Here is a 21,708-nt window from a genome sequence, read left to right as displayed (position 1 = left end):
AAGGGGAGGAGGCGAGGGGAGCCCGCCGCGGAGGCCGAGCGAGCCCCCCGCCCAGCCTGGCGACCGGGGGCCCCGGCGCCTGAGGTGGACGCCCCCCGGGAGCGCGGGGGTGCCGGGCCCGGCGCGAAGGTAACTGGGCGACGGCGGGCTGGGGAGGGGCAGGACCTCTGGGGGCTTGGCTGCGCGGGGATGTTTCTTCAGCCTCCTCGGTCTGTGTGACGCCCCAGGTACCTCCCCCAGCCTCTCCCCTGCCTACCTCCAGCGCTGCGCTCCGCGGTCCTCCGGCTCTGCCCGGCCAAGTCTTCTCGCTCCTCGCCTCGCCGGGCTTCGCGCTGTCTGTCCGTCAGCCGAGTTGCCGCTGACTGACTGCTCTCCGGCTCATTCATTTTTCCTCCTCTGACTTTGGTTCTCCCCTCCGAGCATGCTGTCTAGTTAGCGCCCAGCTTTTCACGGTCCGCTAGGTTCTGCAGCCCCCCAATTCCTTGACTTCTGCCTGGCTCTCCCTCCTGCCCGCCTGCCCCTGCTATCAGCCGCACATTGCCCTGCTCCTTTGGGGCAGCTCGCTCTCGGCACCAGCCTGGCGATCTGTCCCCTTCTGTCTTCTTTGGACCCTCATTGCATCGAGGTTCTATAGAGAACAAGGACCCCTGGGCGTCTGCTATTCCTATTCTCCTGATCACTCGTGTTTCTTCGCTACAGTCTTCCCCGAACTACCTCCTCCTCGCGCCCCACCACTTCCCAAGCCCCATCCTTTTCTACGAGACAGAATTTTATGCTCGGGGAAGTTGATTTCTCCAACTGTTGGCTCAAGTAGACCCAGTACCAGCTCCATATCCTTTCTAGCTCCCTTCTAGAAGTCTGTGCTCATTCATCCCAACTCATAGACACCCCAGTGCTACCTTTCCCAGTCACTAAGGTTTAGCTATTCTGGGGACCTTTATGGCTCAGTTTCTCGCTCTTTCTTTTCCAGTTGAATCCTGAAAATTTAAGTTCTCTGTGCCTCAAACTTTTTGTTGTCTTCATTTTCTGTATTGGATTTTACACGATTGATTGATGTGCCTGGGATCCAGGAATCCTGGTTTTGATGACAGCTTTCCCAGATTTTATTAAAGACCTGAATTTTATCTTTATTTCTGTTTCACAGTTTGAAAAAACAACAAAAAGACTTTCTCTTTGGGGGAGATGAGGGGCATGCAGTGTATTCGCGTTTTTTACCTGTGAGAATACAATTAATGTCCCTTCCATAGCTAGTAAATCGGTCTCATGTCTATGACTTCAGTGAACTGAGTCCAGCGGTCTCTACAATAAGCAGTGCTGCCTCTAATCCTTACCCGCTTTTTTTCTTCACATGCTGATAATGAGGATTCATGGGTCTGTATCTGTTTAGTGCTTTGATATTTTGGCAAAAGATGTGGGGGTTGGGGGGAAGATAGAGTAGAGTTGAAGCAGATAGGATTTCTCCTCTGTGCTTGGGTTTTATCCATGTTTGCTGTGACATTTGCTATTCCGAAATGAAACTCGAGATCCGGTAGAATTTTGGGGTGATAATGATAGGATTAGAAGGCACTGAGAAAGGCATAATGAGAAATCTCAACTCTGTTTTCAAGTCCAAGCAGTTTGACTTTGTTTACTTCATTTGTTCGTTTTGGATATAATCATTAAGATAAAGCCACACTAATAAAACTGTTGACAATCCTTAGAAGAAATCCTGGTTTGATGTTGACATTCCGAAACCAAATAGTGCTTGAAGACCTTATATTCTAGTGGTCCCATGCCTTAAAAAGTAGAGAATATAGTGTCTAGAGGGAGGAAAAAAAGTTAAAGAGAGAGAGGGAAAAATAGCAGAAAACCCTATGATGGTGTAGTGGTGCTTTGGAAGCATTTTTCTTCTTGTTTATCTCCTATTTTGCTTGGTTCTTAGCAATGCTTTCATAAGCCTTCGTTCAAATTTAAGCATAGACCCCCCCCCCACCCCCCAGTGGTGAAATTCCAACCACTGTAGAAGATTAAAAAGTTGAATCTTACTTTCTTAAAGAGTTTCATTGCTGTATATTTAATATGTTAAATACCTGGGGAGTCATTTGTTAAAATGATGTTACATTCCCATGAGAAGCTTTCACAATGGGAACTTGAGGGGTAAGGAGGGAAAGTGACATGCCTGAAGTGTTACTAGTAGTCAGAGCTGAAACCAGACAGCTTTTTGGACTCTATAGACTGTGGGCTAGCTCTTCTTCCTAGTTGGATGACTTTTCATGATGCATTGAACAGATGTATAGCTTAACTTCTCCCTAAATGAGGACAGTATTCAAACTGGGTGATATTGCCTTTATTACAGATTTGGGGCTGGGGGAGGCTTGAAGAAGAAGCATGTGCTTGTGTAAATACTTGATACTTACCAGGTCCACTTTTTTGACCTCAAAAAACCTCAATTCCATAATTGTAAAGTGGGGATTAATATATTGGAGGTGAAGAGCCCAGCCCAGGGAGAGGAGGCACCTAGTGGCCTCTCAGGAAATGGTGACCATTGCTAAGATGATGCTGATAATGTTTCAGATGCCAATAAAAGTGAGACAACAGCAAGTTTCAAAATGGGAAGGCTTTTACACTGTTAAAAGTGCTGGGGGAAGGTGAAGTAGCCTTCGTTTTTATGAGGTGCTGATTTACAGACTAGCCATTTTATATTTAATGACATCCTTGAGGGACTCTAAAGCTTGTTTCTTTTGAGACATTGCTCAATTTCAAAGATGGTGTGAGGAAGATATGACTGTAAGAGTGTATAGCACGTTTGGTAGTTATAAACCCCAAGAAATCATGGTTATGGAAGAAGAGGATGATGCTTAGATAACTGGAATAATACGGTGAAGTAACAGTCTGTGGTCAGGTGTAAATTTTAATCCTTTGCTGCTTCCATCTAGGTCTTGAGTCTGAGCACCACCCTCGGGGACCCTGGACAGCTGTCATGGAGACTGAGAGTGAGCAGAACTCCAACTCCACCAATGGGAGTTCCAGCTCAGGGGGCAGCTCTCGGCCCCAGATAGCGCAGATGTCACTGTATGAGCGGCAAGCAGTACAGGTGAGGCTCGGCCTTGGGGGCTCTGACCTGTGAGTGTTGACTGGGGGTGGGCAGGGGTGCTGGAAGAGTATGGCCCCTACTTCTTTTCCAGAAAATGGGGGGAATCAGCTTAAGTAATGACTAAGGTCCTTTCCAGCCCTAAAATCTTGGGAGTTTATAACAATTTGAACTGGCAAACAGAAAGATTCAGCCTTTCAACTAGGTTATTTTTAATACCATTCAGTTGATAGAACTAGATTCTAACTAACCATTTCTTTTCATGAACTGTCAGGTTTCCTTGGGAATGGGGCCTTTTATTTAAATGATTTTGGTTACCAGAATAACTATGCACATTATAAGAATAACTATTAAAGAGCGAGTTTACAGTAATATCCAGTTAACACTAAAACTGAATTATCAGTATCATCTTTATCAACACCTATTAATATTATGCTATAAAAAGATAAAAATGCCAGTTAGTTGTAAATTTTACCTTGTAGGATGTTTCACAAGCCACTGTTTACTTTATTTCTCACTATTTTCAACTCCTAAAGGCTCTAACACCTTGATTGTATCCCTAGAATCTGACCTCTTCTCCCCCCCTCCCCTCTTCTCCCCCCCTCCCCTCTCCTCCCCCCTCCCCTCCCCCCTCCCCTCCCCTCCCCCTCCCCTCCCCTCCCCTCCCCCTCCCCTCCCCTCCCCTCTCTTCTCAATCAACAGCCCATTTATTTTCAACCTATCTAGTCTCAGTTCTTTTTCCTGCTTTATCATATATTTCCAGATTCATTTTGGGAAATAAGAGGAGTTTATGTGACAGGAACAGAGTCTGGCAAATCAATGCTTCTCCACAATTTGAGGACTATATGAACTTACTGATTCTAATATAAAAATGGACAAACCTGGTGCTGATGACTTAGCCAGCCTCCTCTCTTCCTTTGTTTCTCTCCTTGCCATATATCCCTTTGATAGGATCACAGTGATTGTATAGAATAGGAGTTAGCAGTGATTCATTGCAAGTGGGCTGATCTTCTCTTTCTCCTCCTAGGCTCTGCAGGCATTGCAGCGTCAGCCCAATGCGGCTCAGTATTTCCACCAGTTCATGCTCCAGCAGCAGCTCAGCAATGCCCAGCTGCATAGTTTGGCTGCCGTCCAGCAGGTGAGAGGTCAGCAGCCAGCTGGCCAAGAGGGAGGGGACCGGCACTATAGTGGGCAGGTGTGACTTTTGGACTTTTGGGGCCTAGTGCATCCTACATTAAGCCAGGATGGAAAGAGTCATCTCTGCCTGAAGGAGAGTGAAAGGGTCTTGGTTTCTGGGGTTGTAGGAGGAGCAATAGCAGAACTGCCTGTAGAGGCAGAATGGCTGTGTTCTAGACCTGCCCTGTCTAAAGTGTTGCAATCGAGTGCTTAATGTGTGACCAGTTCAATTTGAGATGTGCAATAAGACTTTGGATTTCAAAGACTTAGTATGAAAAAGAATGTAAAATTTCTTATTAGTTTGTTTATATTGATTACATGTTGAAATGAGACATACTGGTTTCAACAAAGTAAATCATTAATGTTAACTTTTCCAGTTTGGTTTCACTTTTTTTTATTTATTTTTATTTTTTTTGGCAGGATGCCGCTGAGAAGGCAAAGCCTGGCCTTTTTATTGATTGTTTTTTTAAGATTTATTTATACAAGAACTGGGGTACAGGCCAGATGCACAGGAGGGTGAGAGGATTCACCATAGACAGAGCAGGGAACAGAACAGGCAGACTGACGAAATACACTGCTGAGGGGAGCAGCAGGCGAGACAGGAGAGGTCTGCCGCGCCATGTAGGTCCCTTGCCGGCCAGCCGGGATTGAACCAGCGCTGCAGAGGCTGCGGATAGCTTCACAGCGCTGCGCTCAACAGCCTGTGCCACCAGGGGAGGCCCATCTTTTCACTTTTTAAAAAAGATTTATTTTATTTATTTATGCATATAAGAGCTGGGGTGTAGGCTAGAGGTGGAGGGGGTGAGAGGATTCACTAGAGACAGAGTAGGGAACAGAACAGGCAGATCAACTGAAATACACTGCTGAGGGGAGCATTGGGCAAGACAGGAGAGGTCTGCCGCACCATATTTGGGTTAGCTCCCTGGCTGCAGATGGAACTTGGGCTGCAGTGGCTGAGATAGCTTCATAGCGCTGACTTAACCCCTTGCACTACCTCTTGTTTACACTTTTTAAAAAGTGTACACACCAGAAAATTATACTGAGCTCACTTATATTGATATCGGATAGCTCCAGCAAGGCTGACCAGTGACTCATGACATGACCTGACTGAAGGGGTCACTAAAAGGAGGTGGATGGGGAGGATAGGTTGCCTGTCAACCCAGGATGGTAGGTGGGTATCATTGGATTAACATATGTGGTGAAGTGAGTGTTCATGGGAATATGCTTTCCTTGTTCCATAGTAGAGTCCCTCAGTTTTTACCTGTGATCTCTGTTTGTGCCTGTAATTCATTATTAGAAGACTCAGAGACTTTTCTTCCTTGTGTCTATTCTTGTTTCCTTTGCCCCATGACAGGCCACCATTGCTGCCAGTCGGCAGGCCAGCTCCCCAAACACCAGCACGACGCAGCAGCAGACTGCCACCACCCAGGCCTCAGTGAGTACCAACCTCTGCTCCCACTGAGAAGCCCAGTGGGTCTTTGTCTCTGGCTTAAACTTCTTTGTGTAGTTGATCTGATAGCGGTATTTACTGCTCTGATCTAGTGCATGTTAGTAAAAGGGAAAGTAACCAACTTGGACTTGTGTAGGAGTCTTAATGAGGAGGTCTAAAAAGGAGGAAGAAAATCCTGGGGAAGAAGAGGAGGAAACAAAGGAAAGGGTCTAATCACTGGGCCCTTCAGTGAGAAGTCAGATGGTTCCATTTTTTTCCTTTTCCTTGTCAGCTGTTAGGCTAGTGGTTAGGGATTGACTCCTATTTGCTGGTAATACCCTAAGTAGCCAGGGTGACAAGTTACAGATAAGGAAGTTATTATTCATTTTCCCCTAACTCCACAAAAGTGAGATATTAGGTTCTTGACTGTGTGTCACTCTGAACCTGTCAGTTACGTACCTCTCCTTTTACCACTTTAAAATCCTTAATCCTGGTTCCTTTTCATACCACGCAGATCAATCTAGCCACCACGTCGGCCGCCCAGCTCATCAGCAGATCCCAGAGTGTGAGCTCTCCCAGTGCTACCACTTTGACCCAATCTGTGCTGCTGGGGAACACCACCTCCCCACCCCTCAACCAGTCCCAGGCCCAGATGTATCTACGGGTAAGCCACAGACATAGCTGCCGTATGTCCTAGGGGCATTATTGTTCTGTCCCTGGCAAGGTCTTGAGTCAAAGCTATTTTATTTAACTGTGGTTATACAGATGTTTTAAGACAAGCTGATCTACTTACTATGCCTTGCCTCTAGAAGTGATGTTTAGTATTTGCAAGTATCTGCAGCTTATGTGGAGATCTCAGAAGATGTTGGCATTGTTTGAATAAATTAATATCAGATACAGTCTAATCTTTAAGCCCATGGCATACATACACAAATTCTGTGTTTCTCGGCCTGTCTACCTGCTGTCTATAAATACGTGTCCTTAAATCCTCATGTCTCAACTTCTCGGATGTTTGACTCTTTGCTATCAAGCTATAATTTTATACACATTCTAGGTTTTCTTCTGGATGACTCATCGCATAATGGAGAATAAGGGTCTCCTGGGTTGGTGTGGAAAGGGGCAGGGCTTAGCTGTTTCGTATCTTCTGTTTATTTTGTCTTGTGGTCCTTCCCTTCCATTTCTTCTGTCTTTCTTTTTCTCCTGTCCTCTTTCCTCTGCTCTTCCTCTTTCTCCTCTCCTTGCCAGCCACAGCTGGGAAACCTATTGCAGGTAAACCGGACCCTGGGCCGGAATGTGCCTCTAGCCTCCCAACTCATCCTGATGCCTAACGGGGCAGTGGCTGCAGTCCAGCAGGAGGTGCCATCTGCTCAGTCTCCGGGAGTTCATACAGATGCAGATCAGGTCAGTGGCCACCACTTGACCTGTGGGTGGGGATGGGGAGGAAGAAGGTTATAACCAGGGACCAGGCCCGCCCTGCTAGCCCATTACTACTTTTCAGATTCTTTTTTGTTTGTGTTCCTTTTTCTTAATTTCCACAGAACCTGAATCTCTTAAAACTTTTGAGTTGATTTGAATTGGAAAGGGAATAGCAGTAAGTTGAAAACAACCCTGTGGACTTGGGAAGCCTCAGTCTCTACACAGGGAAGGTTTCCTTACCCTTCTTTTAGCCTTTCAATGCTTATTTTATTCAGAAGTCTTAATTCTCTCTCCTTGCTTTACTGTCTCCTAAAGATAAGGGACAGGTGAGGGAATTCTGTGATATGGATGTGAAACTGGCCTGCTGGGTGGCTGGAAGAATATTTGATTCCTTCTCTTTATGAATTACTGGAGCTTTCAGCTTTCACCTGTCTGTTCCTGCTTACCGTGTTCCTAAAAAAGTCTTTCTCACCATTGTCTCCCATACCTTATCTAATATATACATTTGAACCTGAGCGTTTATCTTATGGATTGGTAGCGTCAATAGGACCTGTGTCCTCTCAGCAAATGACCTAACATCTTTTTGATGAAGCACAGTTTCTTCCTCTGTAAAATATCTATTCTGGAAAAACTATCTCAGGGTGTGTTGTGAGGACTAAATATGTTGATATATGAAGGTGCTTGAAAAACGCAACTGTTAATTGGCATTTTGATGACTATCAGACTTCCCTGAGCCTTGAATGTTCTAGAAAGTCATGCTCACTAGACTGACAGAGCTTACAAGCCATCAAAGCACCCTCTGAATGATATAACAGTTGTTTCATTAGAAAGTACAGTGTTCTGAAAACATAAAAAGAGACCTAATTTTGCCTTGGGATGGGTGTAAATGTCAATAAGGCCTCACTGAGATGGTGACATTGAGATTGGGGTCTGTGGAAGCTGTCACTGGAGGAGCGTGGTGTTAGCAGAGGATCCCATGTCTACACCTGGGGAGGGAAGGAACATTATACATTTGAGGAATTGAAAGAAGACCCACCTTCTGTAGTTTGGCAAATGGGGCTGGAGAGGGAGCTGAATCCTTATCTTACAGGACCTTGGGGACTATATATAGGAATTTAGGCTTTATCCAAAGGGCAGTGGAAAACAGTGGAAGGATTTTAAACCTGTAAGTGACTTGGAGAGATTTGAGGTAAAGACTCTTGGCTTCTGTATGGACATAAATGGAAATGGTGTGTGAGTGAATGTGGGGAGAACAAGAGCATCACAGTTTGCGGGAGAGAAGTTGTTTGACTTAGGCAGGTAGAAATGGAGATGGACAGAAATGAATAGATTTGAGAAAAACTTAGAAAATGACTGAAAAAGGAGAAGTCATTTAGTGCCTCGGGCACTTGAGGGAAATGCTAAAGCTCATGATGCCTGATGCAGCAGTGAGGTGGCTGGTACTGCCATTTATGAGCTATAGCATCTTGGAGAATGGATTTAGGGTGAAGTTCACTTGTGGATGTGTTGATTTGGAAATGCTTGTGAACCTCCACGAGGTGATAGGGGGTCAGTGGTCTCGTATGTTTGAGCTCAGTGGAGAGGTCTGAGTTGGAGGGAAATACTAATAAGAGTAGCTGGCCAGCAAGATGGTGCACCCAGAGAAGAAAGTGCTTAAATGGAGCCCCAAGGATTGGAAATAGTGCAGTTCAAGATCAATTAGAGTGACGGGCTGACAAAATGGAGTAGGAAAAAGTGACAGGTAGGAAAATCTGGAATGTGGTGTCATGAAGACAGGGGAACAGAATGTTTCAAGAAGTGGTGGGTGTGTGTCCTGCATCACATGCACTTGAGAGGGCAGGAAAGAGGGATTTACTAATATCAACGGAGAGGTCTTTCTGTGGAGCTGTGGGATTGAAGCCCAAAGTAGTGAGAGTCGAGGAGCAACTGGATAGTGGGAATAGATGCAGTCAATGTGAACAGTGATTAAGAATTTCATTAACAAGAAAGGAGGCAGGGGCAGGGGAAGGCATGGTACACATTACATTCAGTCAAAGAAATATTGAGGAAACAGCAGAGGTTGGTCATGTGAGATTTTGAGGAGGAGCAATGGGATCCTGACCTTGGAAAGGTCTGCTCATTGGTAGGAGGAAGGACAGAAGGGAGAGTTGGGAGAAGTGGGTTGGTAGGTAGATGGGTAAATTGGAGGAGGAACTGATTAAGCACCATCCCCCACGTGGTTTTATTGTCCCTGCAGGGGTAAAGAGGGAGAGGTGGCGAGGAAGTGGTTTGAAGTAAAGGCAGAGTAGGAGGACTTTAAGTAGCCATTATGGAAAGGAAACTGTTTAGGAAAAAACTAATTGCCAGATCATATTAAGTGCCCCAGCACCCAGTTCTGATGATTCTTGTAAATATCTCTCAAAAGCTGTCACTTCCTCCTCACTGCTGCTGCCTGATTGCAGGTTCTTATTTTTCACCTGAATTGCTGTACTACTTTCCTAACTGGTTTCTTGACTTCAGCCTTATCTACTTTTAATCCCCTCCACATTCCTATCTGAATATGTTTACATACGAATATATATGTTGTTACTGCTAGTGTTTCTAATTGTGCTTCTGCTATATAGAATTGATAAATTATAATCCTTGGCTCATTACACCCTCTTGTCAGTGGTCCACTCATGGAACACTTCTGTTTATTTATTCAGTATTTCTTCATAATATAATAGATAAGCAGTCCCTACTTACATTCACTGCTTGCTAGTAGTGATCATTCTGATGCCAAGCTTCAGCCTTCCCTTATGATGCAGGACCCACACCCAGCAGTTTATTGCATTTTACATGTATTTCTTAAAAATGCTTTTTATTATGGAAAAATTTGAACTTATCCAAAGTAGAAACAAATAAGAACCCCTGTGTACTTACCATCCAGCTTCCACACACATGAACACCTGGCATCTGTCCAGTCCCCTCCCTCCACTTGTGGGTTTCTTAGAAGCAGATCTTTGAAGCCATGTCTTTGTAATACATTTCTTCATTTGTATCTAAATTTATAAGGTACTTGTGCAGTGTGTAATCATTTGGGGAATGCTTTCTTAGTAGCATATTATGAAGATTTATTATTATTGTTCATGTCATTGTACTTTATTAATTTTGATTTCTGTGCAAATCCCATGTGCGAATATACTTTTATTCAATTTGTTTATCTTCTTTTCTGATAATGGCTATTTGGGTGGTTCCCATGGGTCATGAGCTGTGGATACTCTTACATGTGCCTCCTGTTTTACAGAGCAAGAGTTTCTCGTGGAATTCCTGGGTTAAAGGGTGTATGAAGGTTCAATTTCAGGATATGTTGCCAAATTATTTTCCACAGTGGCTGTACTTCTAGCAGTTTAAAAGAATGGTTTTAAATATAGTTTTGATCATGTTTATTCTGATGCATATTCCTCAGTGGCTTCCTGAAATCAACTGAGTTCTTAGAATTTCTTCTTTATTCATATTTTGGAGTATTTACTGTGTGTTGGGCACTGTGCCTAGGTGCTGGGGATGTAACAATGAATAAGATATACAAGCTTTGTTTCCAAACTTATTTTAACACATCAGGCCCTTCATAATCTGGTACCTTTTTGCTGCCCTAAGTTCAGCCTACCTTCCTAGCTCTGTTTCTTGTCACTCCTTCTAACTCACCCCAAACATAATGAAATATTTATAATTTACAAAAAATGACGTGCTCTTTCTTGGCTCCATAATTCTGCAAATGCCATTACTGGTGTCTTTAAGCCCTGTCTCCAGTATTACCTGTGCTGTTCTCAGATCATACAGCACCTGTTTTAGGAAGTGTTCTGTACTCTCCTCCTCTGTGCTCCTATAGCACTTTGTGCAGATCTGTGCATAGCATAACATGGTTTTTTGGGGAACCATGTCTTTGTTCTCTAGTAGAAAGTTTTCACGAAGAGCAGAGACTGTGTCTTTCATTTCTGCAGCCCCAGTATCCAGTGTAGTACCTGGCACATAGTATTTGGGGGATGTTGAATGAATGAATGGAGAGAAAAGGGAAAATCTGAGACATTTTGAAGGAATAAATAACCAAAGTTGATGCTGGATTTGATAATGAATGAAAGAGACTGAAAAATCAAATATGATTCCAGAGTTCCTCCCTGGGTGAAGGGAAGGCTTTCAATGTATATTGTTATAAAAATGGAGGTAGAGTTGAGGTGGGCTGTGGAATGTGACACTGTAACTATTTTGATGTTTCAGAATAATCACAAGTCTTTGACTTTAGTAGCTCCGTTCCCATTTTCTCAATCTCTTCTCATTTTCTTATCTTTCAGGTGCAGAATTTGGCAGTGAGAAACCAACAGGCCTCAGCCCAAGGACCCCAAATACCAGGCTCTACTCAGAAGGCCATTCCTCCTGGAGCCTCCCCTGTCTCTAGCCTCTCCCAGGCCTCAAGCCAGGCCCTTGCTGTGGCTCAGGCTTCCTCTGGAGCCTCAGGCCAGTCCCTCAACCTTAGTCAAGCTGGTGGAGGCAGTGGGAATAGTATCCCAGGGTCCATGGGTGCAGGTGGCGGTGGCCAGGCGCCTGGGGGTTTGGGTCAGTTGCCATCCTCAGGAATGGGTGGAAGCGGGAGCTGTCCTAGGAAGGGCACAGGAGTAGTGCAACCCTTGCCTGCAGCCCAAACCGTGACAGTGAGTCAGGGCAGCCAGACAGAAGCAGAAAGTGCAGCAGCCAAGAAGGCAGAAGCAGACGGGACTGGTCAGCAGAACGTGGGCATGAACCTGACACGGACAGCTACCCCTGCTCCAAGCCAGACCCTTATTAGTTCAGGTAAGCGGTCACCTCTCATAGGTTATTATTGTGTCAGAAACGTTTTTGGACTCTTGTAGGATGTGTTTCTTTGTTCTTTTTTCCTACTTTTCTTGATCCTGGAGTAGTGGACAGAAAAAATCTTCATCAGTCTTCATCTTGTTAGTCCAGGGAGACAGGAGGGCAGAGAACAGACTATCTTGCTGTTCCCGCCAGGCAGCAGTCAGTTTGCAGGTTGCTTTGTCCTCTCTTAGGCCCTGAGTCTTCAGTTTCCTCACGGTACTCAAGCATTCACTCAGTTCTACTGAGTTGCCTACAACTACCTGTCAGGTGCTGGGGATGCATCTTTGAAAAACAGGTTTCTGTCCTCAGGGAGTTTACAATTTAGCATAATGGATGTGTTCTCCCTCACTGTCTAATGGCTAGTTGGCCCCATGTAGAATAGACACAGTATCAGTGCCTTAGGGCAGTTAGGGCAAGCAGATAGAGCCAGGGCTTCCCAGAGTCAGCTGGTGATCATCGGTATTAATGATAAGGATAAAAAAGAATAATAATAATTATAACCCAGAATGGTTTATGCTGGTTAGCTCTAGTTAGATGTGTGCACCTTGCTTGATGATGTTTACTTTGGCCTTCCTTGTAGTTGGCCTTCCTTGTAGCTAGCGCTGCAGTTGTTACTATATTTGAATAAGTTACTACAAAAGTCAGAGTTAATTATTAGTTGTATTATTAATACCTAGTACTTACATATAATAGCACTTCTGTTTCTAGAGTGTTTTCACCTTACATGTGTTCTCTGGACAATCTGGGAGAGAGTGGAAGGGTGGAGATTGTCAAGTTCAGTTTACAGTGGAGCAGACTGGGTAATGTCAGAGGCTATATATGCTACCTCTTAATATGTCCATAGTAGGTGGTGATCTAAACTGGCCAATTTTAGGGCCTCCCTGGTGGCGCAAGGGGTTAAGACGCAACCTATGAAGCTATCCACTGCAGCACGAGTTCAATCCCCCTGCCTGCCAGGGAGCAACCCATATGGCGCAGCAGACCTCTTCTTCTGACTCGCCCTCACCTGCTGCTTCCTCAGCAGTGTCCTTCGGCCAATCTGCCTGTTCTGTTTCCCACTCTGTCTCTGGTGAATCCTCTCACCCCCCACACCTCTGGCCTGTATCCCAGCTCTTGTATGCATAAATAAATAAATCTTTAAAAAAAAATAAACTGGCCAATTTTAAAAATGGTTCTTATGGGCAGTGTTGGTATCTTTCACAGAAGACATCTATTCTTTCAGTGACTAGGGATGTAAAAATAAGTAAAATGTGGGCTCAGCCTCTGAGGAATTCAGCATGTAATCATATAGAGGATGGGCCCACCATTCTTCTGTGCTGAGTACAAAGTAACAGGATTTAGGTATAGCAAGACAAATTAAAGGTAGGAAAATGCAAGAAATTTCCAAGGGATAGTTCAGTGACTGAATAAGGAAAGTCTTCCTTGAGTCTTTTAGCCTAGAGGTAGGTGGTATTGTCTGACTTGGAAAAGTTTGAGTGGGTTAAGCTTTTGGTTCCTCCCAGCCAGGATCTCCATTCACTGTATGATTCCAAAACAAGGTACAGCTTGGAAAGGTGATTTTACCTTTACTTTATAATGATGCTCATTTTCTGCTCTACTTCTGCTCTTTGCTCCACTCTGGGCTTCTTGTAGCCACCTACACACAGATCCAGCCTCATTCACTGATTCAGCAGCAGCAACAGATCCACCTCCAACAGAAACAGGTGGTAATCCAGCAGCAGATTGCCATCCACCACCAGCAGCAGTTCCAGCACCGCCAGTCCCAGCTGCTCCACACAGCCACACACCTCCAGCTGGCGCAGCAGCAGCAGCAGCAGCAACAGCAGCAGCAGCAGCAGCAAGCCACAACCCTCACTGCCCCTCAGCCACCACAGGTCCCACCCACTCAGCAGGTCCCACCTTCCCAGTCCCAGCAGCAAGCCCAAACCTTGGTTGTTCAACCCATGCTTCAGTCTTCGCCCTTGTCCCTCCCACCTGACCCAAGCCCCAAGCCACCCATCCCCATCCAGTCCAAACCACCAGTCCCACCTATCAAGCCTCCTCAGTTAGGGGCAGCTAAGATGTCAGCTACCCAGCAACCGCCACCCCACATCCCTGTGCAAGTTGTGGGCACTCGGCAGCCAGGTACAGCCCAGGCCCAGGCTTTGGGCTTGGCCCAGCTGGCAGCCGCTGTCCCTACTTCCCGGGGGATGCCAGGTGCAGTGCAGCCTGGTCAGGCCCATCTGGCATCCTCGCCACCTTCATCCCAGGCGCCTGGTGCGCTGCAGGAGTGCCCTCCTGCCATGGCCGCTGGGATGAGCCTTGCTCCTGTACAGGGCACAGCACAAGTGGTAAAGAGTGGGGCTACCACCTCTTCCCCTGTTGTCGCCCAAGTCCCTGCTGCCTTCTACATGCAGTCTGTGCACCTGCCGGTGAGTGATGTGTGATGATTTTGAGGGGCCTGTTACCCTTGAGAGTAGACCTGGGCTTCTGGAAATAGAACTTAACTTAGTAGGGGCATAAAGTATGGAGAATAAGGACCTCTCTGGTGGCCTAGGGGTTAAGTCTCAGTACTATCACCACCACAGTCTGAGTGTAATAACATCTGGTTTTCTTTCCTATTTCTTTCCTACTTTTTTCCCAGCAAGGGAGCTGACCCACATGGCACAGCAGACCTCTCCTGTCTCGCCCGCTTTTCCCCTCAGCAGTGTATTTCAGTAAATCTGTCTGTTCTGCTCCTAACTCTGTCTCTGGCGAAATCTCTTACCTCCTGTACTTTTGGCCTACACGCCAGTTTTATGCAAAAAAAAAGGAGTTGAGAAGGATGAGATATATTGATATTTACCTGCTTTTGTGAAAGAGAGAGAGAAACCAATGGAAAGTTATGATACTGGTCTTCACTTGCTTCTTTAGTAAAAGGAGAGACTTCAATGGCTATGCTATATGAACTTTGTACCTAAATTTAATACTGAAATTATGGGGTTTTTAGATCAGTACTAAGCTGAATCGGTATAGCTTTCTCCTAAATTCATCTTTAGATGAACAACAGTTCTTGGTGGTTCCATAATGGATCCTGAGTCTCTATGCCAGGGCCAAAGAATGTGGCATTTTCTTTTGTCCTGGGATAGAAGTCACACTTTTGGGAATGGCCAGGAAAGCATGATGGGAAGTATACAAATTGGGGAATCTGCAGTGAAGAAGAAAGGATGGGATAACCACTGTTATTACCCTTTACTTAAATCTTGGTTTCTTTCCTACTTTTCACTTTGTAGGGCAAACCCCAGACCTTGGCTGTCAAACGCAAAGCAGAGTGTGAGGAGGAGAGAGATGACATTCCCACACTGGGCTCGGTGCTTCCCACCAAGGCATCTCCAGCAGCAGAGAGTCCGAAGGCCATAGAGGAGAAGAGCAGTCTTGGAGGTGAGTAACTGGCTTCTTTAGTGCTGTGGAGGAGTACACAGATGAGAGGAATGTTCTGAGTGGGCTAAAAGATAAATCCGCTTTAGTAGAACTCGAGCCTCAACTTGGTGGATGTTTAAGTATATCCAGAGTGAACGCTCAGAGATAACCAGGTGTTATTATGAAAGAACAGGCTGGCTTGGCTAACAGATGGATGAGTTATGCCATCCCACATCTGTTCCTTAATCCGTGTTTATTTTCCAGAGAAAGCTGAGCCAATGACCAATGTGAATGCAAATACCCCGAGCAGTGAACTAGTAGCCTTGGCTCCGGCTCCAACAGCACCACCTCCTACACTGGCCATGGTGTCCAGACAAATGGGTGACTCCAAACCCCCACAGGCCATTGTGAAACCCCAGATTCTCACACATATCATTGAAGGCTTTGTCATCCAGGAAGGAGCAGAACCTTTCCCGGTGAGGGAAGGACCATAAGGGGGGACTTTCAAGTGGGTACTTGGCCTGATCCTTAACTTCATGCTGCTGCTAGAAACAAAAGACTCAGGACTGTTTAATTATTAACACATGGTTAATTCTGCTGTTGATTTTGGTGAGTTGTAAAGAAGGAAGGGAAAAGTAAAGAATTTATGGACCAGTAAATTAAAATGTTGGGAAGAGAAAAGAAAAAAGAACAAAGTGACCTGTGAAGTGGGAGTGCCACCAGCTAGGTGTTTTTTTTTTTTTTTTTTTTAAGATTTATTTATTTATTTATTATGCAAGCACTGGGTACAGTCAGAAGTGCGGGAGGGTGAGAGAATTTGCCAGAGCTGGGAACAGAACAGGCAGACTGACGAAGTACACTGCTGAGGGGAGCAGCAGGCGAAACAGGAGAGGTCTGGCGCCATGTGGGACAGAGGGTGAGAGAATTCGCCAGAGCAGGGAACAGAACAGGCAGACTGATGAAGTACACTGCTGAGGGGAGCAGCGGGCGAAACAGGAGAGGTCTGGCGCATGTGGGACCCTCGCCGGTGGCCGGGGATCGAACCGGCCTTCGCAACCCAGCGCTGAACCGCTGCGCCACCAGGGGAGGCCCTAGCTAGGTGGTTTAATGAAGACCATGGTGTAATGACGGACTTGGTAGGAGTTGAAGAGCCATACCTAGAACACAGGTATCTGGGCGCCTGATATCTTTTCTGCCACTTAAGAAGGACAAGGACCAAATACGGAGCTGGGGTAGGAACCTGTTCTCCGGTGGCTTATCTGAAAAAAGGCAGTTAGAGACTCTCAAGGGCCATATTGAAAATGAGTAAGTCTGAACCGGAGCTGGCCTTTAACTCAGAGATCCAAGTGACATCTTGGTGAGGAATGCTGGGGAAAGCTATAGAGAAGCAGAAGGGAATTTGACTAACTTAACTGTAAACTTTTTTCTGGGACAGGTGGGTTGTTCTCAGTTACTGAAAGAGTCTGAGAAGCCACTGCAGACGGGCCTTCCGCCAGGGCTGAGTGAGAATCAGTCAGGTGGTCCCTTGGGCGGGGCCAGCCCATCTGCCGGTGAGTATTTATTTAGAGACCCTTCTGGGGGAAGGAAGCTTGTGGAGATATATTTGAGGACACAATGAATATAGTAATTTTTTATTTCAGTGGGAATTATATGAAGTCTATGTATACATATAAACTATGTTACATATCAGAAGGCGTAGAATCACATAAAAGGAGGTCCACAGGATTAGGGAATTTTATCAGGTTAAAGTAACTTTAAAAAAAATAATAATAAAGTAACTCGTTGAATTATTTACTATAAGGATATATATTCTAAAAGATGATCTAAAACGACATTTCTTAGCTTCTAGTGTTTCTTAGTCTAGATTTGATAATCTCTAGTCAGGACTTTTACTTACATTTACCCCTCTGTTTTTGGAAACCTTGGTGGGAGAGGTATCTTTTATCTTTCTAGGCATTTATAATTAGTTCCTTTCTCCTATGCAGCGACACAGTCCTGTCTGAAAACTAAGGATATAGAATTAGGAAAAATTAGTCACAGAACATAGAAATGGCCAGGCTTAAAGTTAGGGAGGCTGTCATGTACCAGAGGGACAAGTCTTTATGGTTTTGGATTTTGGACTTTGTTTTAGGGATTCTCAATTAGGTTGTGTATTCTTGGGGGCAAACCCGGAGAGTAATTAGAGTCCAGCTCTGGGCCTGCTGACGGCCTGGGGGCAGCAGAAGCCGATGGCCACTCTCCAGTGATGCCTTGTTTTCAGAGCTAGATAAGAAGGCGAACGTCCTGAAGTGCGAGTACTGTGGGAAGTACGCTCCTGCAGAGCAGTTTCGTGGCTCCAAAAGATTCTGCTCCATGACCTGCGCAAAGAGGTACTGCAGGCCCCCCTGGCCTTTGTATTGGTTCCTCCATCTCACATGCATTCTTCCTTCCCCAGGGGCATCTCCCAGCTGGTATTTTATGTCTCCTCCTCTGTTCTCTCCCTCCAGTCAGCTCTTATAATGTCAGCTCACATTTAGTGCAGGGCAGCAAGGTAGTCTTCTCTAGCACCTTGGACAGCCTACATGTGCCCTGCAGGTATAATGTGAGCTGTAGCCACCAGTTCCGGCTGAAGAGGAAAAAAATGAAAGAGTTTCAAGAATCCAATTATGCCCGTGTTCGCCGGCGTGGACCCCGCCGCAGCTCCTCAGACATCGCCCGCGCCAAGATCCAGGGCAAGCGCCACCGGGTGAGCTTGTGCAGAGCCAGCCACCTGTCAAGCAGGCCTTTTTGTTTCCTCTTCCCCCAAGGGCAGTTCCTCTGCTCAGGTAAAAGAGCAGGAGGCCAGAACTCTGGTTTCATGTTGAGAGCATTGCTCCAAATTCCAAGAGATCTTTACCTCCTTCCCAAAATCCAGGGTCTTGCCTCCTTTCACTAGTCCATGTATCCCTTAATCCATGCACTAAACTTGAGAAAATCCAGGTCAGTTGTTGATAGGTGAGAATTAAGAAAGCAGTAAAGTTCACACTGGAAAGGCACTTGAGAGACTAGTGATATGGGGTTTTTGAAAAGGAAAGTACGAATTGTTTCACTTGTAAAATTGGTTTTTCCACTATGCCCAATACTATCCCAAATCCATGGTGGTTGGTCAGGAGAGAGGGAAACCTCGGGACAGATAGGATCTCACTGTTCTGCTGTTGTTTCCTCTCTAGGGTCAAGAAGACTCTAGCCGGGGTTCAGATAATTCCAGTTATGATGAAGCACTCTCACCAACGTCTCCTGGGCCTTTATCAGTGAGAGCTGGGCATGGAGAACGTGACCTGGGGAACTCCAACACAGCTCCGCCTACCCCCGAGTTACATGGAATCAACCCTGTGTTCCTGTCCAGTAATCCCAGCCGGTGGAGTGTAGAGGAGGTGTACGAATTTATTGCTTCCTTACAAGGTGAGGACCTCTCCAGCAGAACCCAGGGCTTGCAGGCTTAGCTTTTCCCCACTGCCTGCCTGGGACAGCTCACACAGTATCGGAACAGAACTGTCTTTTCAGCAGTAGAGCCTTGAGCAAGTTCAAGAGGCCCCGCGTGTTCAGCCTGCTCTCCTACTTTCTTTCTCGACGGACTGTCCTCTATTATGTCAGCAGTTTTGCAATGTTTGATTTTCGTCCCTTCTGATCTAGCTTTTTCTTACTAATCATTTTTGGATAAGGCATATTTGTGCATGTGTGTATATTTCACTAATCAGTTCTTTAGAAAGTATTTTATGTGCAATTGACGGCCATTACAAATTGGAGATCAGGGAGTAAACACAGCTAACAAAAGCCTCTGCGCTGGCTGTTCTTTGGGCAGGAAGTATGAGTCCTTTGATGTGACCTGTGGACACTAAAGTGTATTTTTTATGTGATTGTGACAACCACCATGGGTAAGGGACTGTTTTTAATGGCGGTTAGGAAATATGGACCCATTGTTCCTCTGCTGTCTTCAAGGCAGGACTGTTTAGCTATTCTTGCCACAAGTGGTTCTATCAAGAAAAGGAAATCACTCTACCTTTTTTATTTGCCTGAATTCAGGGCCCTTAAACAAAATGACACCAAGGCTCTTAACTTTGATGTTTTTGCCAGTGTGGAAGAAAACAACGTATTTGCTCCGTTATTTCCCATCCTCATGCTATTGGAATGAAGTTATTTCTGTGGTTGAATAACTGAGTTGTTCCTTTTTTGATGTCAGCTCTTTTTTTTCAGTAGACAGTTGCTCTCTCTGATTTCATTCTGCTTCCAAAGCTTGCCATCTCAGACCTTTATCCCTGAATTTAGGATATGGTCTGGGATGAATCATTGCTAGTTCTATTTTTTCATTTTTATTTTCCCTTCTGCTCCTGGTGTGACCATGCAGGCTCTTATACCTATCCCACCATTTCCTCCTAGGCTGCCAAGAGATCGCAGAGGAATTTCGCTCCCAGGAGATCGATGGACAGGCCCTTTTGTTACTTAAAGAAGAACATCTTATGAGTGCCATGAACATCAAGCTGGGCCCTGCCCTTAAGATCTGCGCCAAGATAAATGTCCTCAAGGAGACCTAAGGAGGCCTCTTGCACAAGCAGCCTAAGGCAGACACTCCCCTCTGTCCAGGTTATAACCAGTACCGGCAGACTCCACCGGGAAGAGCTGTTCCAATCGTGTGCATCTTCTGAGGGGCTCACCGAGACAGGGACGGAGTTGTCCAAGAATTAGTCGCTGGTGCTACATGGCGGCAGCTTTGACGTTTTCTCTGGGTTCTACTTTGTTTTCAAAAAAACTTTCTACTTCTTACCTGCCCATATCCAATCTTAAAGAGGCAGTCTAGAGAACTAGGACTGCCCAGCCTTATCCTGGAGTGCAGTGTCTAGCCAGGGTCTTAATTCTCTAAGTGGAGGAATATACAGTATGATACAGCAAGAAATGGGGGCATTGTAGGTGTGCCTCCCTGGCGGAGAGGTAGGGACACAAGTAGCAAAATCTGGTACGCCCTCTCCCCTCCCTCTGCATTGTCCAACTGTAGCTGTGGCCCGGAATTTTCGTTGTCGTCACTCACCCCCTTAGTATTGAATATTTTCTCCTGCATCCATGGCAGGGTCACCAGCCAACTGAGAGACATGGTTGGCATCATTCTGATTCGCTGCAGGGACTAAAAGTGTTTCGCACATGTGTGGCTGTTGTCATTCTTTCTACACGCACCTTCCCTCCACCCCGTGCCCTTCCACTTTATCTGTTGCCCTCCACCCTAACTTCAACTCCAATGCCGCTTTGTCTTTTAGCTTTATGAAACAGGAATGTGTTTTTCCAGGTCAGGAGTATAAGTACCTGCCTGTGGCGCTATTCTTTATACAACAAAAATATTAAATATTTTTTTCCCACCTCATTGAAAGGATGAACATTGGTCTCAGTTGTCGCTACTCCATTCCAGTATCTCTGCCCTCTTCCCACAAATGACAGGCCAGCATATTTTATATTTTTTTAATCTTTTATGTGGTTTTTGTACAAAAGTGTAGGGTTTTTTTTAAATCACCAGTGTGGGGGAGGAGCCAAACAACAAAGATGTTTTTACAACATTATTTTCCCTATTTAGGAAGAAAAAAAATCATTCCAATAGTATTTAAAGTCCAAAATGAAATAATTTTTCTTTTTCTAAAGGCTTATAAAAGGTCCCTGCCTGCTGATCCCATCCCTCTCAGGTTTAGCAGAGCCATGTTTACGCTCCAGTGCCCCAGGTGTTACCTATTAGCGAAAGATCAGGCCAGGTTTCTGGGCGCATGGCCTAAAGAGAAAGGTGGAAGCATCAGAGGGTTTAAAATCTCTTCCCACAGAACTGCTGCGGGCAAGATTCTTCCCTGAGCTAGAAAGAGGGACAGGTACAGCATCCTCCCACCCCAGCGAGGATGGCAGAGCCTGACAAGTCCCACTTCTGCTTCCGTTCCCTTTCTAGAAGATTGAGGAAAAAAAGTCAACATGCCTGTGAAGAAAGTGCAACATGTTTAGAAAATACTGGCAGAGGGAAACATGTCAGGCGTGAGAGAAGCTTGGCCAGCGTGTACTGCAAGTGGGAGAAGAAAGCCATCAGAGATCCCACTATAAGGTAAAGAGATTTCCCTTTTCCGGAACCCCTGTAGCACAGGAGGCTGGTTTCAGTTTCCCTTTCCGATGGACTGGACTTCTAGATTAGGCACCTCAGCTACAGATGGACCAATAACCACAGACCACAATCCAGGGCCCAATTCCAGCTATGAAGTCACTCCCAAGCCAACAAGTGTGATGGTACCTTACAACCCTGTAATGGGAAACTTCACATTTTCCCCATCCTAATCCCAGAGGTGGGAGAAGCAACATCTCCAGGCTCACCCCAATTGGCAGTACTTGGATTGCAACCAAGTTATTACTAAAAGTAGTT

General features: G+C 45.5%; 1 protein-coding gene across 15 annotated transcripts; it reads left to right on the top strand.

The window, feature by feature from the left end:
• Window positions 1–2,944: 2,944 nt before the first annotated feature.
• PHC1 (polyhomeotic homolog 1) lies at window positions 2,945–19,864 on the top strand (the record flags this gene model as incomplete). Of its 15 annotated transcripts, none has more annotated exons than XM_084255136.1 (15): window positions 2,960–3,073; window positions 4,098–4,208; window positions 5,601–5,681; window positions 6,190–6,339; window positions 6,921–7,076; window positions 11,399–11,894; window positions 13,569–13,810; window positions 14,252–14,347; window positions 15,188–15,335; window positions 15,579–15,790; window positions 16,750–16,864; window positions 17,575–17,683; window positions 17,889–18,039; window positions 18,503–18,734; window positions 19,710–19,864. In XM_084255136.1, the coding sequence occupies 15 exons, from the start codon at window positions 2,960–2,962 to the stop codon at window positions 19,862–19,864; spliced, it is 2,568 nt and encodes an 855-aa protein (XP_084111262.1). The 15 variants fall into 15 exon arrangements, with proteins under 15 accessions (XP_084111259.1, XP_084111262.1, XP_084111261.1 ...); XM_084255135.1 differs by having other exon boundaries at window positions 13,569–13,828; XM_084255134.1 differs by having other exon boundaries at window positions 13,569–13,828; window positions 14,204–14,347.
• Between the last annotated feature and the right edge of the window lie 1,844 nt (window positions 19,865–21,708).

This window comes from Talpa europaea (assembly GCF_964194135.1).
Source record: "Talpa europaea genome assembly, chromosome: 15".
Taxonomy (NCBI): Eukaryota; Metazoa; Chordata; class Mammalia; order Eulipotyphla; family Talpidae; genus Talpa; species Talpa europaea.
This window is presented reverse-complemented; position numbering and strand designations above follow the sequence as displayed.